This window comes from Clavelina lepadiformis, chromosome 5 (genome assembly GCF_947623445.1).
Source record: "Clavelina lepadiformis chromosome 5, kaClaLepa1.1, whole genome shotgun sequence".
Taxonomy (NCBI): domain Eukaryota; kingdom Metazoa; phylum Chordata; class Ascidiacea; order Aplousobranchia; family Clavelinidae; genus Clavelina; species Clavelina lepadiformis.
Genome location: NC_135244.1, coordinates 10,810,151 through 10,835,468, shown reverse-complemented (window position 1 = coordinate 10,835,468; position 25,318 = coordinate 10,810,151). Strand labels below are relative to the sequence as shown.

Sequence of the window (25,318 nt, the reverse complement as noted above, 5' to 3'; positions counted from 1 at the left end):
GTTGCAATGCTCTTTAAAGAGGTTCAAATGAGGATAACTTTTGTTCTGACGTATCTGATGAACAGTTTCAAATTCGAGCAGTATAATAAAAAAAAACTAATACAAGTTTAAAAATGTGTTATAAATCCGTCGGAACTTGTAAAGACAAGTTTGTTCGGTCGACTTGTGATGAATCATCGCCGAGTTCAATTCGTGCAAAGACTTTCCTCAGTCTCAGGATTAAGATTGTAATATCAAAAAAATAAAATAGCAAATGTGTCCCACTATGATTGTTTGGTTTATTTTATGTCTCGTTAATATAATTTAACTAATTGTTTAAATTATGTTACGTACATAGGAAACATAATAGATGTATGTTAAATTTATTCTTACGCTTGTTTTAGGTAGATGGAGCGTATAAAGTGATTTTTCGCGTCCGTGGTTTTCCAGCAGTGATGTAGTGCTCGTTTTATTGCTCATTTTAAACGTTTCAGTGACAGCATGTACGTTTAAGCTGTTTAATTGCATTAAACTTTAGTTCTTACGCTTGTCTTTGTATGTTGAAACATTTTTATTTTGACCTTTTTTAGAAATTTAGAATGTTTTACTTGTCGTCGTCAAACAACATCTCCACGCGAAATAAAACGATTACCCTATAAAGTTTTATTTTTTCCAACAGTGCTTTTGTGTGATATTTTGTACGCCAGCCAAAAAGTCAGTTGTTATATTTATGTGATCTATATGGTTCTATTCAAAGCCTTCAGGCATTTGGTAAAGGTAATTTGACGCCGCATTCTTTAGCGTTGACGTAAATTTGTTTGAGATACGCACAAGAAATGAAGCGTAAATTTGCGCTAGTGGTAGCAGCATTTGATAGAATACGGGAACTGCACCTTTGATGCAGCTATCACACAGTTGCTATAGGTCTATTAATGCTAAGCAGTTATAGTCGGCTAGTGATGCCAGGCTAATATACCGTAATTAATTCAAACCAAAGCAGAATTAACTAAACTTTCAATTATTTAATTTTAAAAAAATTTAACGATAATTTGTAGCGATATGTTATTCTTTTTATAGCATGGTAATTTTTTGCACCTTGGAAAGTGTTAGCTAGAGAAATGAACATTCAGCTCGATTACGTTGACCATTGTCCTGGGCACATGCATTTGATGGTGAACGTTAATAGAAGGATATTTAAACCTGTGCCTGACGACGAAACTTGCGAAGACCGTACTACATCGGTAGAAGATACTACAAGCAGGTAATCTGTATATGTCAAAATGCATTGTTGGACTGTGTCTATGATTGTAATCTCCAGATTACGATTCGATTTCTGCAGCTTTGACCGATCCGTTCATCAGAACTATATAGGTGTGTATGCGGACAATATCGTAGTGGAATCGTTTGTTAAGTTTGGCTAAAGGGATAAGGGAAGGTGCCAATAGTTCAGCTATTGTGTTTAGTCTATGCTTCAGTAATGGTATTGCCAAACATGCGGCATTTTTCGCGTTTCTACTTTCGTTATCGAGTTATTTTGAAACACTAAAACTGAGTCGTTTCAAGACGTTTACAAAAGTCAATCGATTTGTGAAGATCTGTTTCCTTAGTTAATCTAACTAGTTCTATAGTTGACCCTTTATTTTTGCACACTAATTAATTATGAAGCAAGTAATTGGTTTTCGTTAGTAATAGTAATAGTAATAATAATAATAATAATAGGCTACTAAGCATGTCTATATAGCACTCAATACCCGAATGAAAACCGGTCAAAGCCGTTTCTCAGAAAACAGATAAAAACGATAAGTATAGCATACAAAATATAAAAGCATAAAAATAACAAAACGTTACGCTATAACTCAAGATTAAAACGTTAAAGCACAGAAGCACATCGGAAAAATGGGTTTTTAATAATTATTTAAAAGAGTTCAGGGTGTCGGCATCGCTTTCGTTTTGTGATAAACCATTCCAGGCCCTGGCCGCTGCTACAAAAAATAACTAACTGTTGCAACTGTAACTTGCAATAGGTTTTTAGATTGTGACCACAGAAATCTTGTTGGCTGATAACGGCACAAACGATTGATGAGATTACAAATTTTCTACGAAAAAACGGCAAATTTTGGGTTGTGGTCGCAAACAAGGAAATGCAATGAACCAAAAAGAAAGAAGACGTGAAAACGCTTACGGCACAAGAAATGGATTCGTGAGGAGGGACCATGGCTCAATGCTAGGACCCACCGAATTTTAGGAGTCCCATTATATGTTGAAAAACAAGTACTTAAATATAGCAAAAGAATTACTTTAATTTGGGTGATCCCGTAGGCTACGTCTGATTCTGTTCATGAATATTAACGTCTGGCATTTTCTTTTTTTGTCCATTCTCTTGATATTATAATACCGGTACGTCACACTTTCCATTGCTCCTGTACTCGGATAGGTGCTGGCACATATTCAAACTACAATTCGCGTGATAACGTTACATAATCTATCTCCTTTGTTAGTTCTAAACAAACTTACTACTATAATTGGAATATTTCCAGTTATTTTTAATGATGAAACACAAACTAAAACGTCTAACTTCGCTTCAAAACATCAAAACGTTGTTAGTACTTATTTGTAATCTAATTTTAAACATAATAACGATTTAGCACTAAGAACTATTCAACATGATGACGAATCTTGTTCTGTTGTTCCAGAACTGGTAATAGTTAACCTTCACATGTCAATAACTAATCAATAATATCAATAACCTAACCTAAAACCTCGTGCCATAGAGATGTGTCAATTTCGAAAAGATTCGAATTTTTGAGAATATCAATAAAAGGTTTTGATATTTCTGCAAATCGGAATCTGCTAACTTTGAACTTAACGAAATAACTGATGACAGGCAAACAAAACTATGCGTAACTTGTTAGTGATTGAAGGAAATCTGATTTTTACTTGTACAAAATTACTAAAATTATTTGCAGCCATTTCACTCTCTGTATGAAAGAGTAATTAGATTGATTCAGGATTAGATGTATCAAAATAGTAACAATGTTTTGGAAAGAAAATTGCTTTTTGGAAACACTTGTACATATTATTTACATATTTAAAAGCTTTTAGTATATCATAAATTGTCAGATGAATGATGATAGATTAAAAATTAGGTACATTAGATTAATAATAATTAGGTAAATTAGATGGAGTATTATCGAGGTCAATGGCCTACTAATCTGCAAAAGTGCGAAAGCACGCAAGTAACAACACTAATCTATGAAAGTTAGGAAGATAAGTGCAAGAGTGATAAAGTAAATTGAAAATACAAACGTGCTTATAAATATTTTCATTTTACTAACTTCATTATAAAGAAATTAAGTTCTTAGAGTAGCTTAGTCACGAAAAGTGAGAGCTTGGGTCCGAGGAGATTAGTTTTAGATTAATCTAGGATTTGGAAGAAACGTCCCATTTGGACCCATTCAATTCTATTAATTTGGTCTTCAGTGTTACCCTGCGTATACAGGGAAACCAATTCTTTCTTTTCTTCATAGTTTAACTTTTGTTTTGCATTTTCAGTGTTAACCCTAGGACACATTTAAGCTTAACTTAAGGTAACAATTTTAATCTTGCTTTTTTAGCAAAGCGTGCCATAATACATGATTTTTCCATAATACATGATTTTACACAATTTTTTCCCAAGGCTGCGAGTAATAAAAAGGTTGGGAACCCTTGGTCTATATGGCATATGTATAAAACCTTCAAATAAAGGTGTATGGCAGCCATATGAAAAACATGACTGATGATCGCCCTATAATAATCCTCACCACTACGCCAATAACCAATAGGTTACAACTTTTCTGTTTCAGGGAACAATCAAGTACAATTCATATATGTGATCTTGCTTTTCGTTATGAAAGTTTAAAAGCCGATTTATCTGATAATGACACTCTTGATTCTGTGGCAACGCTCAACCTGCTTGGAGTGAGTGTTTTTTATTTTGTATAAGCAAAGATGAAAGTTGAATGTAAATAACCTAATTATATAGTAACTATATGGTAGAATAGATATGTTAAAGTTGGCTGTAGCCAGTATTGAATTGCTTGCAATGAAAAAATCCAATTGTCGACACAAAGATTGTGTTGAATGATGAAATAATTGTTACAGCTTCTTGCATTCCGCATGGACAAATTGAATGTGGCAATCGCACATTTTGAATCCGCACTCGAAGAAGATTGCGAAAATATAAATGCTTTGCAAAACTTGGCTTGTACATTTGCTAAGCTTAACCGACCAAATTTAGTCGAGTTATGGACATCTAAGGTAATATTTAAAATCTAAAATCTATTGCCTTTGCTTTGAAATCTATCATATAATCGATAGATGTATTATTGGTTAACGTTTATGGGTGTTTGGATAAGGTTTGTCAGTTGCAGACAGCAGTAGAAAATCATAGTGACACTTTATTTGAAATACCTTCATAAATCAAATAGCCTGCAGATTTGAATAATATTTATATTCGGTAATATGTGATTTGTAAGCCTATAAAGAAAATGAAATGGTTATACTTTATAGTATATGATGACATTGAGTTATTGTTATCTGATTTTACATAAAGCTTTGCAATGTAGGCTAATTCCTGTCTACACAGAAAATCGGGCACATGATCTTTGGTGGCACCTATCATAAACTATAGTTGAAAAACATTATTTCTTTTTTGCGAAATGATTTTAATTTTAATCTCAATATATTTAGGCGCTTACAAAAATTACTGTACTATAACTATATAAAATGAATAAATTTTAAGTTAGGATAAAATTACAATATAATGACAATAAGATCTGAAGAAGGTGACGTTGAGATATACTTGTGTTTGTTTGCTATGTATAGGTGCAAAAAATATTGCAAAGGAATGAGGATCCAAACTCAGAAGGACGTTGTAATTGCATAATTGCTAGAAGCCTTGCGGAACATGCATATACCCACGCTTACGATATTAGCTTAACAAACTATGAAGAAAAAAAACGAAAGTTGGAAAACTCTATTAAAATATACGAGCGAGCATTGACCTTGGGAGGCAGGTAAATTATATTTGAAAACCGGCACTTAAATGAGTTAATGTCGTCTATACAATGCTATCACAATAATTGGACTGGAGCAACTGTGGCTCACAGGACGTTCACGAAGAAAAACAAAAATATTGCATTTAAATTTTTGAAGATGCTGGCAATATTAACCAGCTATATATACTGAACGATATTAATGTCTACACCAGACGAATCCATAACATTAATGATTGATGATGATTAGTTTCGCAACTGCTTGAGAAACAGGCGCTACGATGTCAACATATTCAACGGTTAAAAATAATATTTTAAGCCAAGCGGTCTTTTGTAATTTTGCACTCCTACTTAAAGGCCTTAATGGGAGAAATTCATGAGGTAATAGAAAATAAATTATGACGTAATAATTCCTGAATACTCGATCTTGACATCGGAGTTCAACACTAAAGAAGACTTATTTTAAATATCTTTGTGTATTAAATATCTTAAAGGTGTAGGCTACTGTTAGCGTAGTCTTTAAATGTACAGTATATGGACAGTGATGGAATTCAAATATTTCAACATCCGGTTTTCTCACCAGCAGCTTACCATATTGACCCGGGGCCAATATATATAGACCTATACATACGCTTGTTAACAACCGGTTCGTGGAAGTCATTAAAATTCCAAGAACCGGTTCGCACGAACCGGCTGAATTCCCCCACTGTATATAGAGACTACGCTGTTAGCTTAAATTTAAAAGCACAAATTATTTAACTGAGCTCTTCCATAAATCCTTTCCGTTGTCAATAGTTAGGGGGAGTGGGGGCAGAGATCGACGGCGCCTTTTCTGTTTTCCAGAAACGCAATGGTTTTTGGCACCTTGCACACATGCTTATTCCTGTAAGGAAAGTGAAATTACAACGCAATTGTGCAGTATGAGTATGAATTCGGGTCGGAATCTGGCTCGAATCGTTTTTTAATTTAAAGTGAAGAGCAAGTCCAAACACAAGTTGATCTTGTATGAAAGAACACTACTCACTGATTATCCAGGTAAAACAGTTTTGAAAAAAAAAACCTTGGTTAGATAATTTTAAGCGAAGGAAAATCGCAAAATTGACCTTTATTGTGACGTAATTAAGGCTCTTGTGATGTCATATATAATTTCACACAACATCCTCAAATTTATAAATTTAGCAGTACTGTATATACATATTTACATTTATTTATTTACAGTATCAGTATGTATCTGTTACATCTGTATATATTGCTCTAACTGCCAATAGCGTAATAGGTGACAGCCTATAGTCCAACCACAGCAACCAGTACGATACCGATTTGACCTTTTTCGCCTACGAGGTGTAAAGGATGCCGTAACTTCACGGACGCGAATGATTAGGCTACCGAATTTTTTATGTTTAAAACAATCGTAATTTATTCAATTACAATGCTTCACGTTGCTGATTTCTTCACATGACGCGTAATTGGACATATGCTAAACTCCCATGACCTACACTTCTGACTTAATAGTGTTATTTTATATAAGATCAACTTGTTTTTAGACTTGCCCCTCAGTTTAGCCAAGCCTACCCGAAAAGCCCGGCCCGACTTACAACTTTGGGGAAAGGGCTGATGATCAATTGCATGAAAGTGTTATTAATGTTGTAATTTTAAATCCAACTCAATCGTCATGTTTTCTGAGATTTTTATTCTTGTAAAGATATAGTATCAATTTTATTATATTATTTTAGCGTCGTTATGATATGGAAAATTTAAATTATCTTTTATTCAGCTCAATCACACGCCCAGAGAGGACAAAGTGGTACTTTAGCATGGCGACGATTTTTGTTCGATTTGACACATTGATGATGTGGTCTGAGGGAAGTGTAAAGTCGCGGCTTCCTAATTATAATCGTGCTATGCATCTCCTTAAAGAAGTGGCAAATTCGGATCGCCTTTATTATAAAGCCTTAGCATGGGCGTATTTGGGTATGGCGATAACAAATAAATAGTTTAACTACTGTTTCCAGAAAACTGATACACTTCTTAAAAGAAAAAAACCAGCAACAAATTCCTGATTATTGCAAAGATTGTTTTGAACGTTAGATTTATTTCACAAGTTTTCATCAAAACGATGGAAAACTTTTAACTGACATTTATACCGGCTGCTAAACTTCAATATCGTTGAATAACAGGTTAATTATAGTGTAAGTTTTATACTAACACACAATAAATATTCGCTTTTAGGTATATTAATTGAAAGGCAGTCTGGATTTGAGACTACTCCCATGGCCATTCACGACTGTGGTTTTACGGGAACCGATCCTCTTGATTACTACAGCAAGTCAATAAAGCTCGCTGAGAAACAACTAGTGACACTAAACAGGCTGGCAAAGGTAAGTAACACTATTCTCCTTAGAAATTGTTCCCAATAACTTATTCCATAATAATTTAATCTCCAACGGTCCCTCTGGCCTCTAAGCGGACGACCAATCGATCGTGTAGCAACAGAAATGGAGATTAATATATACCTTGGGGTAACCACAGACGTATCGCCGACACCTTAAGTCACTACACAAGAAACTTACATTTTGGGCCGACTGGTGGGTTCAGGCCGAGGAGTTGGGGCTGCTACTTAGTTACACTTGCCTACAGCAGTTCCGTCTCTACCCTACTCCACTGCTATGTAGGCCTACTGCGCACCCATCGCAGTAGGCTACACACACCGTCCATATCGACACTGTCATAAACGCGTTTTGCATACTGTGATGGATGCCTGCATCGCACACCATTGAACAATCTTCTAATCCTTGCTGGCATCCAACCTGCTGCGCTTCGCCGCTTTAAAGCCATAACTACCCTCGCGTGTCGGTCGACGGAGCCACTCCATTTGCTCCACTTGAAGTTTTTTGCCTCAGGAAATCAGCATGCCTGACGACTAAAATCAAGACACCATTTTGCACCGGACGCACTGCAATTGTACAACCAAGCCAATTCATCAAGCCTCAGCGCGGCTCGTTGGGCAGATCATAAATGGAATTTGAAGTGGCAGAGTAGTCCTGCCAGACTTCCCATCTTTACCACCTGCACCGACTCCACCAACAAGACAAAGAACGTAAGGCTCAACTAGATTCGCTTTGGACCGGGATAAGTGATTTCCGGGCCGCCGATTTAGTAAGACCCGCTGGTAATGGGAAGCCCTGGTCTTGCGAGTTCTTCAAATTAAAATGGTTTCTTATATTTTTCAAGAATTTTTGCCAATGGCGAAAATTTCTTCGTAAATTTTCTTTTGTGACGTTATAATCGTGACCTGACCAAAATTAAAATCGTTATCTTTTCTCTTGGTGGGTCACTTGAGAGCTATTGCAAAAATTACGTAGCATAAATGCAAGAGCCAAAACAGTAGAAACCATATCTCAAAGTTGCTTATCGTTGCGTCATCATGGTAAGTATATATGCTATAACTTTTGATAGTAAAGCATTTATATTGTACAGTACGTATTTGGACAGCCATGTAAGTTACATATTTCTGATATTATTCAAGACATTATCATCGACATCTCTTGGTAGATAAGGCTTACGGAGCCTATAGGTCTTGGGAGCCCGCATGAACGAGTGATTAAGGCGCTTGACCTGGCAATCGTTATAGGAGAGCCGCACTTTTACCGAGAGATGAGGCGAACATAGCCTAGATTAGCACGGCAAAGTTTTTTTTCCGTTTGCCGTGTTTTGTTACAGTGAGGACTGCAAAGTAATTACAAATAGTGAAACCGTTCGATCTTTAATACTTACTGTAACTAGCGTAAATACTTATGACAATAATTTCTAGATCCTGTATTTTACAACTGTTAAGTTGGAAATATACAAACTTTTCAATCTGTCCCCAGACATTTTCGTCAGGTTAGGTTAGCCTTGTCATTGGTTGCCAAAGTTGCTAATGTCATTGACTTTTAGGTTCCTTGACCTTAACTTTCCCTTTTTGGAAGCCACTTTATCCTCTCAAGAGGGTGGTGGGGACAATAGCTTAAGGAACTCCCTAAAAGGTTTGCGTTTTTTTCGCCACGTCTGCCGGTTCAGCTAAAGGGGTATTTATTCGTTAGCAGGCCAGATCAGTGATGTAATGATACCTCAAGGGTCTGTATCGACCTGTTCGTCTTATACCGGCCGGTGTGGCAAACATGATTTAATTTGTCAATTTAAGTACTTCTAACATAGTGCAAAAATTAGTAATTGGATACAGCTTTAAAAAAGTACAAGCGTTGTTATCTGACAATACTATCCGAGCAGATAATAGCGTCATTCTTGTAACGGTAACCAGTCAAAAACCGGATGACCAAGAAACTACCATTTCCAATAGCAAACGGGAAGTGGAGTAAAGCTTGTCTCGGACTCTCGTCTATGACAACGTCAGTTGCTAAATTATTTAAAACGTTAAAGTGAGGAGCAAGTCCAAAAGTAAGATGATCTTATTTGAAAGAACACTATTAACTGAACATCCTGGTAAAATATTTTTGAAAAATAATCCGTGGTTAGGCAGTTATAGGCAGAAAAGGTTTGTTACACTTAATCTGTCGAAGGTCTTGTTTCGGTGCTTGAATTAGTCAACAGCTGAATCCATGCGATCTGGTTTCAGCACTTTGTTCGAGTTATTTAAGTTTATTAAATTGTACCAGACTGTGGTTTTGATAAACTTAAAATTCCTACAGATACAACCAAACAAAGCATAAAACAGTTAGTACAAAATAAAGTAGCATATACCAGAGTTTTATACGAGTACTAATTTTAGTAGGCCTACTTGAGTACAAGTAGTAGTTTTTAAACATTTGAGTACATGCTAGGATATAGAACAGGCCTAATCCAAATTTGTAATGTTTGGGCGGGCCACAACCTTTCTACGTTTTGCTAACATCCTGAGTTGCCTAAATTTTAGATAACATTATATTTAGGCTAGTTATTGTTTTAACGACACTGTGAATGGGATTTAACACATTTCCTAACTACTGGCATTGCACTTTACCAATACTCAGAAATTACAACTGCCAACAAATCTAACTACAGTGGCAGGGATGCGGAAGCAGTACTACTCTCGACCGCTTCCACCCCAAGCGTTTCCGTTGATTTACATGTTTTTTCTAAGCTGTCTTTCAACAATCGTTCACTTTGTAGTTTGTAATAGCCTGATTAGTGATTAGCTGATTACAGAACACCCCGTTTTCTATCTCTTCTTTCTATTGTTAATCTTATTTTCTCTAATAGGGTTTTATGACTTAATAATAATCAGCTCAGCTACATAAAACATAAAACGGCTCAGTAGGTTCAACCACAACACTACAAAGCTTCCTGAAATATGACGGATTGCTTCCACTCTCACTAATGTGTGTGTCTTCAAACACACACACTTATTACGTAATCTCATGGCATTCCCGTTTTGTCTGCATATACAGCATTACCACAGATTTATTACATTATAGATTCTTTGAAATTCATACGTTAAAAAGTAAAATTGCAAACGAGACAACGGGCCCTATTCCTTTAATAACTAATGAGATATCTCGGATTTTGTGATGATTTTGCTTAGCGGGCCGCAAGTTGCCAATCATTGATATAGAAGAAGATACTAACATAGAAGATGTTAACATATTATCAATCATATTAACATATATGTAATTCTGTATATGGTCGGTAGCAATGTTCCCTCTAAGCTGCGCGCGTGCGCAAATGCGCACTGCTGACACGGTCTCCGCGCACAGAAAATTTGTGCTGCGCACAAGAACAAAATCCAACCTGAATTGAAAATAAAATAAACGCATAATAATGGCCACAGTGCGCACGTCTGATGTTGCTCACAGTGGTCCAAGGGACCGCTCAGGGAGTTAGTGTGTTTGCTCAGACTCGTGAAAAATTAGAGGGAACATTGGTCGGTAGTAATTTATCGAATATTTTTATGGTATATAGAACAGGTAGACTAAAGAACTTTGCTTTTTCACACTTTATGCCCTTATAAGTTATGGGATACATAGCCTATGTCACGTTAATCTCGATTTTATTGTTATCAAAGATATTTTTGTTGATGGGAAAGCATGAACTGGCAATCGGAACTATCAACATGTCTTTAGAAATCAAGGAAACCTATGGGCAATCTAGTCCTGCATCTCACCACATCAGAGCAAGAATCAATACAACCATGTATATGATGGTAATGAATATCGAGAATGCGGTTTTCCTAACTTTCCCGCATTAGTTTGAATCATAATCTTGCTCCTTCAGGTGTACATTTCATTTTCACAGCACACCTGAAGAAGCAAGCTTATGCTTGCTAAAGCTCGTGTCGAAAAATATAAAGTTAACCTTAAGAGTACCAAACTACTGTATATCTATCCTGTTTCTCATTTTATATGTTTGAAGTAACACTGAAACGTAATATTGAATACATTGTGATGTCATATGAGCAGGTAAAATTTACTTGGACGCAAAACTTGAAAGAATGAGAATGCGCCCACAACTTCAAGAAAAAAATTTAAAATGAATAATCTATACAGTTATAGCTTATTTAGGAATGTAATCATCGTTTTAAGCAAGTGTTTCAGCTGGAAGATAGCATCTATGAAAATAGTCTAATATTATGTCGGAAAGACGCACTAAACCCGAAATCCGCCCCAGGTTTCTGAACTCCTCTTCAGGTTTCTCAATTCTTCATTATTTCCTATCTTGACCTAATTTCTTCCCACAAAGATTAAAATTCTTTCCTGATTTTCTTCGGTTGAAAATCACTGGTATATCCATTAATCAAAAATATATCAGTGTTAGAGTATATCGAGGAACCGCATAATTTTATTAGTAATTCATAATTTTATTTCATTCTGTTAGTAAGAAACATCATGATTTTTGTTGTTTATTGTTCTCGTTGGTATAATTGAAAGGGTTTAAACAGCTGCAAAAATGGTTCAGCCGCATTACCCGAACGGGTTTTACTGGAAAAAGCAAAAGATGACTTGACCATAGTCATGGAAACTTCACCATGTTTAAGAGTTTACGCGGACATGGGACAAGTATGTTCGGAATTATACCTTGTTATTTATATTTTTAAATATGTATTAGGCTGCTATAGAGGGCTACTTGTGGACGTGCGTAATTTTTTATTTTTAGGATTTAAACTGGGCAAAGTATCGAGATATTATAAATTAAACAGCACTCACCTTGACAGGTTTGGTATTACATGGGTGTAGATGCGTTTAAGGAGTCATTTATAATAAACGAGACCTGCATCAACACTGCACTTGTCTACTTTTCAAAAGCACTCAGCTGTGATATGGGGGATATGTTGCCTGAGCTTCATTTTCTACGTGGGAAGTGTTTGCAAGTTAAAGTAAATGTTTATTATGCACTTCGTATTTTATCGTTTATCTTTTGCCATTGACTGCGCTAAGCAGAAAGTAATGACGCCAACCTTGTTATCTTATAACACAACAAATAATTTTCGAAAGCAACCAATAAGTTAATTCAATATCCTGTCTATTTACATAAAAAAGTTTTAATAAAAAATATATTTGCCCCAAAACAACTTACAAATCTAGTATTCCAAAGCTGTTAACTTGTTTGATAACAGGGAGAATTATCCAATGCCTTGGAATGCTTTAAACGTGCGATTGAGGTGGAAAGAAAAGGATCAAATAACACTCAAGTGTTTCGTTTTTTGATGGAAACGCTATTTCATTGGTGATCGTGTTGTATATTGCTTTCATTTATGCTTTTGCCAAAAGGGTGACATTGTTACTTATAATTTCATGACGAAATTTTGAACGAAAAAGCAACGCCGTCGTACAAAACAACAAATATGTCGTTTATGGTAACCACAGTATTGCACCTACGAGCATAATTTGTTGTGTAGTAATTCTTTTTCACTGATTTAGTTGTAAGGATTAGCTATCTTATAAAGCTCAATATGATTTATTACCAAAATTAAAAGTTTAGTTTAGTGCGCATGTAAGCCTATATGCCTATATACAGGACGTATAAATTTCAAACAAGTTCATTTCCAATAATGGAATCGTTGTTTATCAGTGAATGTGCTTAGAATTAATACAGCATGTAACGCCTTTCGTTTAAGAATAGCCTGTCTTTAATTGCTTTCCTCCTGATGTGTTCAATTTTACGTAAGCCATGTCACAGAGCCGTATTAATTTAGGCCTGTGTACGAAAGTTTCTTTTTGTCTGCTGTGATGATTTTTTAAAAGTTTTTTTTTGGCACGCAATTGGAGACATTGTACATATTTCTATATAGGTACAACCAAACTGGAACTGCAAAACAAGATTCCATCATTAGTGACGTTGATGCTTGGATCGAGCTGGCTTTAAAGAAATTTGATTATGACGTACTTGTAAAAGAATTCCGTTCCCTGACTCATTCTTATACACACGAAGTATTGGAACTCTGCAAAACCACCGTCAAAGCAGGGAAAACAACTATGGCAAAGTTTTGTTTTTCTTCATTGTCTGCCTCCTTGGTAAATGAACATAACCTTTCCAGAATACTTTAACTCTAGTTAAAAAAGATATGAAACCACGGCGAAAAGTAATTAAAGCTTATACTGCTGCTTTTTTGGAAATGCTCAAGTATAACTTGCAAATTAAAATTTACTCCAATGCTAATTATATGCAGTCATCTCTCATTACGGTGCCGAACCAACCATGTAAAATGTAATTTCGTTTATTTCTTCATCGCTTATTTCTTACGATGTCATAGACAGGTCTGCGATCTTTGCTTAAAAAAACTCGAAAAATAAAACTTTATGAACTCGAAACAAATTTCACTACCTTAGTAATCTTGAACAAAAAAATTTCATCAAATTTTTGTAGCTTGTAGCCAATTACAATAAACTTCCAAGATTGATCAGAAAAACTTGTTAGGCTATTATGCGAACCATAAAATGAACTAATTAATTCTGAAGTAAAACAAGAAATTGAAGTTAAATAATTGAATATGCAAAATTCCAACTTCAACTTGTAAAACCTTTGTGATCTCAAACTCAAATAATAGTTGATCAAGTTCACAACCTTGTTACATCAACCATAGAGGATAAGAGCTAGGGCAATATTGTTAGTCTTGCCTTTTAACCTGGGAATTGCGTAAGCTGATGGTGTATTTAAACGTTCCAGGGCTTATACAGAATGTTAATAAATTGAGCAATAAAAACTGATATATATAGTCAAATTTAAATATCAAAATTTGGTGGTGACTTTGACAAGTTAATTGATTGTTTTATTTGTCGTCATTACCAAATTGGAGACAGAAATAGCGCTAGTTGCTAGTTTACCTGAGCTAAGGGACAGGAAAAGGTGAAAAAGCTTAAAACGTACATGAAAATAGTGATCACTGAAACGTACATTGTATTAATTTAACTTTTCCGTGTAATTAATTTAATTAACGATCCAGATATAAATATATTTCATGCCGTCATGCGAAAGATATTTATCACGCAAACTCAACACGTTCTCCTAATACATACTCCTGATAATATACTCCCGGTAGACATTTTTTACCGACTCAGATATAAACTCCAAAAAACGTTTCTTAGAAGATTTTACAGTATGTAAACCGTACTCGCTTCTATATATACAAGTGAGAAAATAATAAAGAAAAAAATAAGACAATTATATAGCCATTATAGCACACAAACGCATCATCAACAAAGAAAAGTCTTAATGTGATTAGATTGCAACGTTTTGCTGTTAGCCATCAATGAGAAGACAGTAAACAAGTCATTTCTTAACGGTTTCAGAGTTCATTAGTTGTTTTATCTCAGGGTTTTTTTCATATAAAACATCTTATGACATCGATAGCAAAAATGATCTTACGAAACAAGGTGATATTTTTATGACCGGTTATTCAGTTAATAAAAATAAGCTTTTAGCACGAGATTAAAGTTCATGCAACAAAGAAATAAATCTAACCTTGATGCCGGTTTTGTGGTAGGAGCGATATCAATGCATTAAGATATGCTTAAAAGACAAGGCTAAAGACGTGCAACAAAACTCATATAAGTTACTCAAGTCTGACGTCATACTTTTGTGGTAGGTCCGAAACAGCGCCTATCATAACCAAATTATGAATATAATTAATTACAACATAATTATCTAGGTGTTCAAGCAACCGATCGTTTACTATTGCTTCAATGCTATACATTAGCATAGAAGAAAAACCTATGCAAAAGCCTGGTTTCTGGTGGCCATGGTAAAAATTTTGGGTGTTGGTATTAGCCTTGGATTGTACATTGTGCAGCAGAATTGCACCCGATGATGATCTTTGAAGAGATGTGATAACCTTATGCTCACCGGTTGATAGAATCTAATTACAGTAATGAGGTAAGTTAACAGTGATGTACGGAGAGATGCCATATTGCCGCGCAACAGTAGGCAGTAATGAGAGGAAAGCCTTTTTATCTGAAACCGTTGGATCGAACGATGTTGGTGGACCATTTTTCAACCGAGTAACTCGATACGGAATCTGTGTAAAGACTCGGTGTCAAAATTAGACGGTAACTATTAACTTTCGTATATAAATCTTAACATTTCTGTAGTCAACAGTTTTGTATTAAATGTGGAAGTTCAAGCAAGCATCCATGAGGGCGAAATGCTAATAAAATGTGAAGCCTAAAAATTTAAAAAAGAAAAGAAAAACGTAAAACACTATGTTTTATAACCATATATTAGTTCAGCATTCGTGTTAGAACGTTTTTGAAGCTGTTTTACAATAGCTCAGTGGCAAAGGGATACAGGAGTAAAAAGCTTTTTATCTGAATGCGACATGGTTGGGAGCTTATTACGCTGTCGAAAAAGATTAATTCTCGAAACCTCAAATTTGCTGCATGGAACTTCCACATTACTTGATAACCCAAACTTTAACATACGTGTATGGAAAACTGCACTTGTACCCAGGGATCTAACGGAATGCAACTTTGACAACGCTGCCCTATGCAGGACACGCTTTGTAAGCAAAATTAACTCACTGAATTTGGAAGTGGCTACCTTTTTTCCGTAATGAACGCCGCAATGATGACCACTATGAGGATGGTGTAGGCCGTAGGGTTTGCCATCAAAACCCTCCATGTGAAGAATTTGACTAACGTACATGCTGGGCTCAACTACCGCCTGATGTCAATACAGCCACCACTGGGCAATCAGTTTGCCACCTTGATCAGTGCTTTTGCCTTTACCATAACCAACAATGAAGAAGCAAACAAAAATATTCTATCAAGAACTAGACACCTTCTATCACTGCTTCCGTTTCAAAGTCTGGGAAGCTACTTCTTCTTGGCAGTTTTACTTTTAATGCGTGACCCGTGTTAGATAATGACCACTAGGTCTGGAATGGTGTTGGTAAGTGTGATGGTAATGGCCTTCTGCCAGTTGTTTGTGTTTAATACTTTTGCATGGGCATTTTCGCTGTTTCAGAAGCAATAGGCCTATCCAATGCTTTCATTGCTCATGATATCACATTAATAATCCAGTATATGACAACATGTCTTCTATCTCCAAAAAGGGTTTTCCAGTTTCAAGTTTTATTTGCATCCTATTCACTGCCAACTTTATTAAGTTGAAAATACGGAAGGTGGAAGTTAATGGCCAAGATTTAAATTACACATAAGTCCTGATGGGTGAAGGTATAAAAAGTTGTCCAATTACTATCGCAGGGTTCGAATTTTACGGTCTTCCGGTGTTCAAAGATAGCCAGAAACATTTTAAACTTATTATCACGTAAGTCTATGCCAATTCAACTTTGTTCTGCCTTGTGGCAAAATTGCTTTTGAATTAACAGGGCGATTTAGTACGCTGCAGCAACTCGTTTGCAATTATCTCTTTCAAAAGGTACCACAAACACAAATCCTACACAGCTTGCTATACATATATACATGTTCAGATATTGGTAATATCCATTGAGGTGCGAGTTGATCACATTTCTTTGGATATTATCGAGTGGCAGGCGAACCCAATCGCCGGTCTTGTTTGACCTTAGTAATGATAAATGTGAGTATATCACTAAGCGACTTGGCGATAAAAGAATGAACATTTTTTCACCAGAAGCACATGTTTTTACAATTGACGTGATTCATACTGTAGATACGAAATCAGAACCAAACGATGTTACCTGATTTTAAACAGTTTAATTTCAAAAAAAATTAACTACAGCCTACTTTCTGGACAAATCGTTATTAGGTAAAACTCAATCTGCCATTAAAAACCTAACGAAAATGGCCCACATATTGTGCACAATATTTTGCAGTGATTTTTAACTGGGTCCCCAGTGAAAAACATGGTTGTCTCTAAAATAGTGTCAAAATGCCTTTCATCTTGTCTTTCTTTTTAGGTTGGGCAAGCGAAGGGTCCCCAAGCCAATATTTTTAAGAATAGGGGTCTCCGGATGACCGCTATAACTATAACAGCATGGAAAGCGTAAAATAAACCACAAAAATTCTTTCAATTACAGAAAACAATCAAAACAGATTTGTAGCCCATATAGCCTACTGTGCTCATTGCTTAGTTTGACTACTATATCCAAGTTTTTTGTACCAGATGTGTAATTTATTCTACACCACTGACAGTCGATGTGTCAGGATACGACACAAAATTAGTTAGCACGCGGAAACATGCATCTATGAGGAGGTAAGAACTACTTTACAAACAATATTTGAACGAATATTATGCTGTGCATTTAAGTTTAGTGCTAAAGGGTACGGGGCTTGAAAGCTGCAGAACAATTCCTATTTATATGGTGAGCCTAATTTAGTGCTGTTCAACCGGGGTGCACAACAACAGCCAAATAGGTGCTTGAGTACGAAGGGGTGCACAAGGGTTCACCACTGATTTTTTATTGTGTTGTTTACAGCCAGAACACGAACAATGCTTCGTAGACGCCGAAATACGAACAAATAGGTAGGCAATATCTTGGGAAGCAAGAGTTAGTAAGATTAAAAGATGGCGTTGATCTATAGACTATAGGCCTAGGCCTACCATAGTGAATGAGTGAAAGTTTAGTAGCAATTTTCTATTTGAGCATACAGAGAAAAAGCAATTAAGTAGGCAATCGAGAGTGTTAGTTTACTGAACTTAAAATATATTCCTGCAGATGTGCTTGTTTGAAGGAATGTTTGTGTGTGGTGGGCTCAGGCCCACTTTGCTCAGTAATCCCTAAACCCGACATTGGGTATTCCATGTGTGGTGGGCAAATTTAGGCCCCTTATTCCCAAAGATCATAGAAATTTCAAGATGTGTGAAGAGAAGAAATTTTCATCCACCGCGAAAATGGTGCTATCCAAGTATCCCGGATGTAAGCTGAAACAGAATGGTATTGTAGTTTACTGAAAGGCAAAATATTGCTTTGTTTGTTGTTTCATAGGCCAACAGCTTATTTGGAAATTTACGACGTTAGGTTATAATATTATTTACAACACGTACACCGGTAGCTTTAGCTTGCACTGCTACAGTATTGTAATAAATGTTGGGATTAGTAGCCTTGCTAACCATTGTTCATTTTTGTCAAGTCGTTTTTTAATCCAAGCACGAATAAGGACTCTGGTCTTTGCTGCTTTTTTCCGTTTGTGGTCCGGTTGGGTTATTATGTCATCGCGCTATGATAGTTTGCATTTTATCTTTCCTTTTCCCACAAGCAATGACAAAAAACAAACGAAAATTTAAAGACAGATGCATTTGTACAGTAACTGCAAATTACATTTGTACAATCAATATACTCTATCGGTACAACGTATAGTTTATTATTGCAATAAAATATTGAAATTTATGGTATTCGTCATTTTGATTTGAGTTTATGTACATAGGTCTACATGCAACACAAAAATATACATGATTGAGCAAGAGTTTTTTTCGCAATACAATGCATACAGTGCATTTTACATCAAATATATGTTAGGTCAACGGATTTTCGAAAATTTTTGAATCGAAAAAATTTTTGCCTTTTTTGCCCGCAAGATAAACATTACATCACGAAACAGTACATGTACGTACAAAAGAAAGGGCTGTAAACTCTTCCAACGACACACCAGAAACAATACGACGTTATTCATTATACTTGAATGTACAGAAATGCAAATTGTAATCTGTCATGCAGAAAATTTGAATACTCGATCGACGTGAGTCAAAGTAGATAACCTTCTCCGCATAGGATTCCACTGTGATCAGCAAGTAAGATTAACAGTGTATTGCTGGGTAGCATTTGTTAAGCTGTATGAATTGCATACGTAGTCAAATGACCTATCTGTTCAAATGCAGTAATCAATTACAGCTAACAATGGCGCTCTCACACGATTTTTACTGCTGCCGCTGCTTTATTTAAAGATCAACAAAACGCAAAGTGGGCCATGCGTGTATACAACAACGTTATAGACTTATAGAGTATGAAGAACAGGTCAAGTCAACTAAAACTTCTATTAATTATGAAGCAATTAATTCGCTGCAATTTCGATATCCATAACTTCTACAGGTTAAGGAGCTTAACAGTTTACTTTTACGGTGACGTCTCAACTTTCAATACAGATTTTATACACTTTAAACCTCCACATCAGTAGGATTAAATGCCGTAGTTTTCATCCTCGGTTATTTTCAACTATCACTGGAGCATACTACTAGGAAGCACTCTAGTTGATCGCAGATCAAAGATAAACTATATTTCATCGTTGTCTGTACATCTCACCCTTTTGAGTCTTAAGAAGTACAACTCATGATTGTTGCGTTTACTATTAACACAGCCCGCACACGCAGCATTCTTTGTTTGTGCCCGTTGGTATGAACGTGTATCCGTACGTATCGCTTTTCCACACTTAGCTGCTCTGTTACGAGAGCAAAAGCTCAGCAATCCCCATTTGTGATTTTTCGACTAATTGTTTTACTAAATTCGTTACATCATGAAGCAAAGAATCTGAGTTTTCACTGTTTACCGTCGCCATCAACGCTTGTTGAAAGAGTTCGTTCATGTAATGAGATGTTGTTTGTTTCATTTCTATGCAGTATGTGGTAAGTTCCGTATTCAGAACATGAACGTTAACATACACGTTGTGCTGCATGTATTAAGGCGACGGCACCCGATTGGCCGTGAAGGAATCATCGTGAATAGAGTATTGTCCATTCAAAATTAATCATCGATAGAAAATATGGGGTTTCGACTTTCGAGATCCTCGTTTCCTAGGTCCCAGGAGTTCGAGGTGATAAACTAAACGGGAGGTACCGGTATGATATTTAACTCTGTTTCATGCTGTCATGAAATTGCATTATAGGTTGCATTTGTAACTTTAGGTTGCAATAGATGTCCTATAAGGTTGATGCCTCCAAGAAAAGTATTGCCAGAGAAAGTTTAATACAAAGAGCTATTTATTCAATAATGCAAAATATCAAACGGAACAAAATACCCAACAAGCATCTACAATACTGAAATTTTTATAAGTACGTAACATCATCTTGAGGTTGCAAAGAAGATGCATTGGACGTACGTTTGTATGATAAGGCAACCACGTTATTTTCTGGCATAATTGTATTCTCAGATTTTTTGTAGTTTCGCATATTGCCTGATTTATGGTTTCGAAAGCTAGTTTTCTTTCCTAGCGAATTAGATTCTAGCGTCGTTTGTTGAGGTAAACCATTCCAGACGACTTTTTCGTGTTTTTTTTGGTGTTCCACAGAATGAAAATTTGACTCTGTTGGTGTGATACCACATAAAGATTTATCAGTATCGAGTTCTTGCAGTTTGTATTTTGATCTTACTTGTGGAAATGACACCGGCAAAGATCGATCGACCACCCGCACCAGAGATAACTCCATCAAATTTTGATATTCACGCTGTCTTTGAAAACGGTTTTTATCCTCATGGCTAGCCTTGTCATCCCAACGATTTAGTTTTCCAATTCGAGAATTTTCATCAGTTAATAGCCGAAACGAACTAATGCTTTTTCTTGACACATTTTTCGGTTTTGATTGCTCAACCTTTTTCCAAATACATGAAGGAAGGTTTGCTGAATTCTGGTTTACAGCCGCCGCCCTCGTGGTTGATGTTTGATATCTCTCTCCTGTGTTCTGCGCCCGATGCCATCCTGTAATTAATGTGTCATTTGATCCCTCTTTAGTTGGCTGATGGGACTTGAATCTATAAAATAATCGATCACCTATTAACGCTTCAATTTCATAACACCAGATAACATATATACAATGTTTGCATTTGTAACAGTGCTTGACGAGTCTTTAATGTTATCACATAGCTAAAATACTGTAATTAAGATTCATTTTGCACGAAACTCACTCATGGAAGCTTAATTGATTCATCGTTTTGACTTCATTTGTGGTTTTACCATAACTTTTTGAAGCTTGATTCAAGTATTCTTCTGCGTTGTAATGAACGTAGGTTGGGTTTGTAAAAGCCTTGCTTTGCGGCTGATGGTCGACGTATTTGTTCTCATTTGATATTTTATTATGTTTGCTGCTATTGCTGACATGTTGGCTTGCATCGGCATCATTAAACAAGCCTAAAGATGTTGGTGTCATTCTCGGCGAAAAGTTCAAGTTGATGGGACGCTCGGTAGTGTCAGACATTTTAGGAAGTACGTGTGTTTTCCATTCACATTCGTTATTAGACATAAACGATTCTATGACATCTTCCATTTCATCTTGTTCTAAGTGTCGCTTGAAATCTGCTTCCTTTTCTTCCACTTTCCATCTAATTTCATCAACACCGTTATTTATGGCAAGAAATTTTTGCAAGATATCTCGATCAAGTTTCCGCAGTTTTTCCTATAAAAATCATTTTGTATTGACTTTGTAATAGAACCGATGTTAATATACTGTTTTAGTCAACGTCGTAAGTAATAAAAATTTAAAAATCAACTTCTATCTTATTTAAAACATGTTTGATATGATTGCGAACATCGAAGGCGATCACACCCAAACGAACGAACATAGGTAATTATATCTTTAAGCTTAGTTGTATTTAGGTAGGTTACAACTCGTTTGAGCTGATAATTCAAGTTGTCTGAATATAGTTTACATCAAACTGTAGTGCGTTTATTTAAACAACGATTGCGATCACCATGAAATTTCAAATAAATATAGTCTTTGTAGCATTTGTAGTGCACCATGTACGATTTGACGTATATACGGTCGATTAGCAACGATTAAAACGCAGTACATTGCCACAGGGCGTACATTGGTGATAATGATACAACTACCACTTAGCTTTCGGAAAATGTTATTCGAAACGACATTAAAGCATTCAATTCAGGATGGCATAATCTTTCGAAGCTATATACATCAGCCATAAAACATGTACAACTTGAAAGAATGACATAGCCCTATACAACTGCAATGTAGCTGTGAATGACTGAAAATATTATGACAAATCGTCAAACTGCATTAATACCGCAATAGGTCCAAGATTCATATTTCGTACTCAGTTATCTTTGTCGCTATATAACACAATAAACTGCAAAATATTCATCTATCCTTAAAGCACTGAAGTCTCCTGAAGAATATTTGACACGCTTTAACATTACAGTACAACTTACCAAACCAAACTTCTAATACTTTATTAGTGTTTCATTGTGAATGTTTTAACACTGCATGTTACTACTCTTATAATAAAAATATAGATGCAATTTTTAATTTGAAATATATACCCTATACTTATACAGTATTATGCATCTGAAGGCGCAATCATATTAAGAGTAGCTTACTGATAATATTGTCGTTATTGCCTGTAGGAATGGAGGAACGTAACACTAGAAGACACATATATTTTCATTTAATACTCTGGTATATAAGGACATCTTTATTTCTATAATTGTTTGCTGAGATCTTCACACAATCAGAATGTACATGGGTCCAATTATTATAGCATACATGTAAACGATTAATTTGTTATTTGACAAACAAATTTGTCCACAACCATTCTATCCACAACGACACTCGTATTTGACACATAGATGCTATGGCGACTGAGCGATTTACCAGATCTTAATTGGGTTATTTCGAATGACTGCCGTTCTTAAAATGTATGCAATGCCTAATATAACACGTGGTACGTAGTATTCACAGTATATATTCCGTATGATATAGTGTATATAATAACTGGCATAACGATTACCAAAAACATTTTTCAGTTACCTGAAAAACTGGTTGATAGAGCAACAAACGCCAAAGGCAAGTCAAAACTAAATTAAAATAAAAACCAGGGATTTATCTCCACTAATCCAAAAATAATTAAAACTCTTATATTTATCTTATTCAGCGTTGCGCAATTGGCAATATCCTATCCTGTATACATGCTTGTGTTTGACCTTTTAAAACAGTTGTAATCAGTAAACACAGAAATAAGTACATTACAGTTTTCACCTTCTGAATAAATCGTTTTTTTATCAGAAAACTCAAGGCCGGGCTTAGAAAACCGGGGCCCAATACAAGAACTCACAGCGGGGCCCCTTACCGATTAATTATAGATAACTTAATTTAATAAATTATAAGAAGAAGAACGCAAACCAAATACGAAATATTTGCAAATGAGCTCCCGCATCAACGCTTTGCTTTGTGATACATTTTCATCACAGCAATCTCTTTCGAGAACAAATTGAGAAATATTGTCACACTGTGATTTGCGGTAAATAAAACTACATTGTTATATTTGTTTTGGTGCTAAGCAGTGCGGGGGGAGGGGTCAAAAAGAGCGAGGCCGAACACAGTCGCATTGCTCGTATTGGCCAAAAGAAGGCCCTGAGACAACTTTACCCTGCGTTGGTATTACTGTATATCAGTTCCAGAAAGAAAATTCAAACTTTAAGCGCTATGTTTAAGCAACTTTTCAGATTTCGAAAACTTACTGTCGAGACTCACCATTTCAAAAAATAAGTGCTGTAGCTTTTCTTTTAAGGAGCCCATGTTACAAGAGGCTATAGCATCATCAAGAGATATTTTCAACGCCGATCCTGGCAAAATCAGCTTGTTATTTTCATTACTTCGGGATAAAAATTTGCTGACCTTCCAACATTTTTCTAATTTCTCATCCGAATGTTTCAGCAAGCATTCAGGAATTTTCGTGCCGATCTTTAAATCTGTAAACACGAGTATCATGCGAACTTGTTAAAAGCGTTGTTATCTTAACTAACTTCAACATATTCTAACTACAACTAACTTCGACATATTCCTACCTTAACTTACCGATTCCATTGGCCACTGTATTATGTTGAAAATCGCTGAGATCATTGATATCCCCCTTTTCAAACTTAGTGTCCTGCCACATTGTTGTCTAAAAGTAAATCATTTGAACATATTTACTAGTCCCGCCCAACAAACTAACTAATATTAATTACATCTGTGATTTAAGTTAAAGCATAACATAAAATTATTAGAACATTCTCTCGATAAAATAGTTCCGCGCATGTGTTTTCACACTAACTTGACTCGCACACTGGAAGACTTAGGTTAAACAGTATTTTCGTATAAAACAGAACATTACCTCTCCGAATGTTAGCTATCTTTTAACCAACTGAACAACACCAGTAAAGCAGGACAAAGTAGTCACTGAAGCGAAACCGCAAAAGAACGCAAAGATAACGTCGCGCTTTAGTGAGGGCTTTTTTCTTGTTTCTAGGTCAGGCGTCTATCGTAATGCGCCTGCTAAAGTCGTTATTAAAGCGGTTTAAGTTTAGAAATTACAATTATTCGACAATGTAGAAAGCTCCTGCAATAAATTTTTTGCCCTGTATGTTGTGGTTATTTTTTGTTAAGTGAGCGATTACCACATATCATAATATTCATTCGACTGTGAAAGGAAAGTTTGAATAAAAAACCTTGTAGAGTGATATTGTACGACTGTATGTAACGTCCACGTGTGTAGAAACAAACACAAACAAATGAAAAAAATATGGACGCATGGTCAACCGAGAAAGCACTCAGTGAGCGCATACACCCATACTTCAATACATCAGAGACCACTGCTCAAATAGGGAATCTAGTTCTTTTGCATCTAACATTGCGGACACAATGAACTTGCTCGACCATGAGGCAGGACTGACAAGTTTTCACCCCCAAAGTTTTATGTATTACCATGTTGGTGATTTTAGGCTGAGTCGCGAGAGCTTCTTAACTCAAGAAGCATGTTATATAAAGCAACAACGACAAAAGAAATACAAAATTTATACTGTTATGGGGTGATTTTACGCATGTGTTTAGGCACCACATTTTAATGTTGTACCACAAATAAAGTTATTTATTAATATTTAGATTTTTTTTATCGCTAGTCCTTTCCCCTAAATCTTTATTAAGCTTTTATTTTACTG

General features: G+C 35.8%; 2 protein-coding genes and 1 long non-coding RNA gene across 7 annotated transcripts; 1 reads left to right on the top strand and 2 right to left on the bottom strand.

Annotated features, from left to right (window-relative positions):
* Positions 1–1,035: 1,035 nt before the first annotated feature.
* On the top strand, positions 1,036–13,804 carry LOC143459280 (tetratricopeptide repeat protein 22-like). 2 transcript variants are annotated; one of them, XM_076956357.1, is made up of 11 exons: positions 1,036–1,240; positions 3,822–3,936; positions 4,120–4,275; positions 4,843–5,033; positions 6,787–6,983; positions 7,242–7,390; positions 11,053–11,190; positions 11,915–12,043; positions 12,199–12,360; positions 12,601–12,710; positions 13,276–13,804. In XM_076956357.1, exons 1-11 carry the CDS (start codon positions 1,098–1,100, stop codon positions 13,529–13,531), a joined length of 1,746 nt encoding a protein of 581 aa, XP_076812472.1. In that variant the 5' UTR covers positions 1,036–1,097; the 3' UTR covers positions 13,532–13,804. The 2 variants fall into 2 exon arrangements, with proteins under 2 accessions (XP_076812472.1, XP_076812473.1); XM_076956358.1 differs by lacking the exon at positions 1,036–1,240 and adding an exon at positions 2,053–2,250.
* A 4,101-nt stretch (positions 13,805–17,905) lies between these two features.
* On the bottom strand, positions 17,906–20,202 carry LOC143460351 (uncharacterized). Its single transcript, XR_013117867.1, has 2 exons — positions 18,513–20,202; positions 17,906–18,323 (listed from the first exon to the last, which is right to left on the bottom strand). It is a non-coding gene; the product is annotated as an uncharacterized LOC143460351 (long non-coding RNA).
* Positions 20,203–20,354: 152 nt separating this feature from the next.
* Positions 20,355–24,631, bottom strand: LOC143460350 (uncharacterized). 4 transcript variants are annotated; one of them, XM_076957822.1, is made up of 5 exons: positions 24,496–24,631; positions 24,198–24,285; positions 23,874–24,091; positions 21,295–21,782; positions 20,355–21,141 (listed from the first exon to the last, which is right to left on the bottom strand). In XM_076957822.1, exons 2-5 carry the CDS (start codon positions 24,277–24,279, stop codon positions 20,439–20,441), a joined length of 1,491 nt encoding a protein of 496 aa, XP_076813937.1. In that variant the 5' UTR covers positions 24,280–24,285; positions 24,496–24,631; the 3' UTR covers positions 20,355–20,438. The 4 variants fall into 4 exon arrangements, with proteins under 4 accessions (XP_076813937.1, XP_076813939.1, XP_076813938.1 ...); XM_076957824.1 differs by having other exon boundaries at positions 24,188–24,285; positions 24,496–24,514; XM_076957823.1 differs by lacking the exon at positions 24,496–24,631 and having other exon boundaries at positions 24,188–24,489.
* Positions 24,632–25,318: the final 687 nt, after the last annotated feature.

Bases quoted from the DNA above. Each gene is read 5' to 3' on its own strand.
- LOC143459280 (XM_076956357.1), top strand. From the start codon at position 1,098: ATGAACATTCAGCTCGATTACGTTGACCATTGTCCTGGGCACATGCAT. The intron at 3,937-4,119 runs GTGAGTGTTTTT...TAATTGTTACAG, and splicing joins CAACGCTCAACCTGCTTGGA to CTTCTTGCATTCCGCATGGA. The intron at 11,191-11,914 runs GTAATGAATATC...TATAATTGAAAG, and splicing joins ATACAACCATGTATATGATG to GGTTTAAACAGCTGCAAAAA.
- LOC143460350 (XM_076957822.1), bottom strand. From the start codon at position 24,279: ATGTGGCAGGACACTAAGTTTGAAAAGGGGGATATCAATGATCTCAGC. The intron at 24,092-24,197 runs GTAAGTTAAGGT...TCGTGTTTACAG, and splicing joins TACAGTGGCCAATGGAATCG to ATTTAAAGATCGGCACGAAA. The intron at 21,142-21,294 runs GTGAGTTTCGTG...ATTATTTTATAG, and splicing joins AATCAATTAAGCTTCCATGA to ATTCAAGTCCCATCAGCCAA.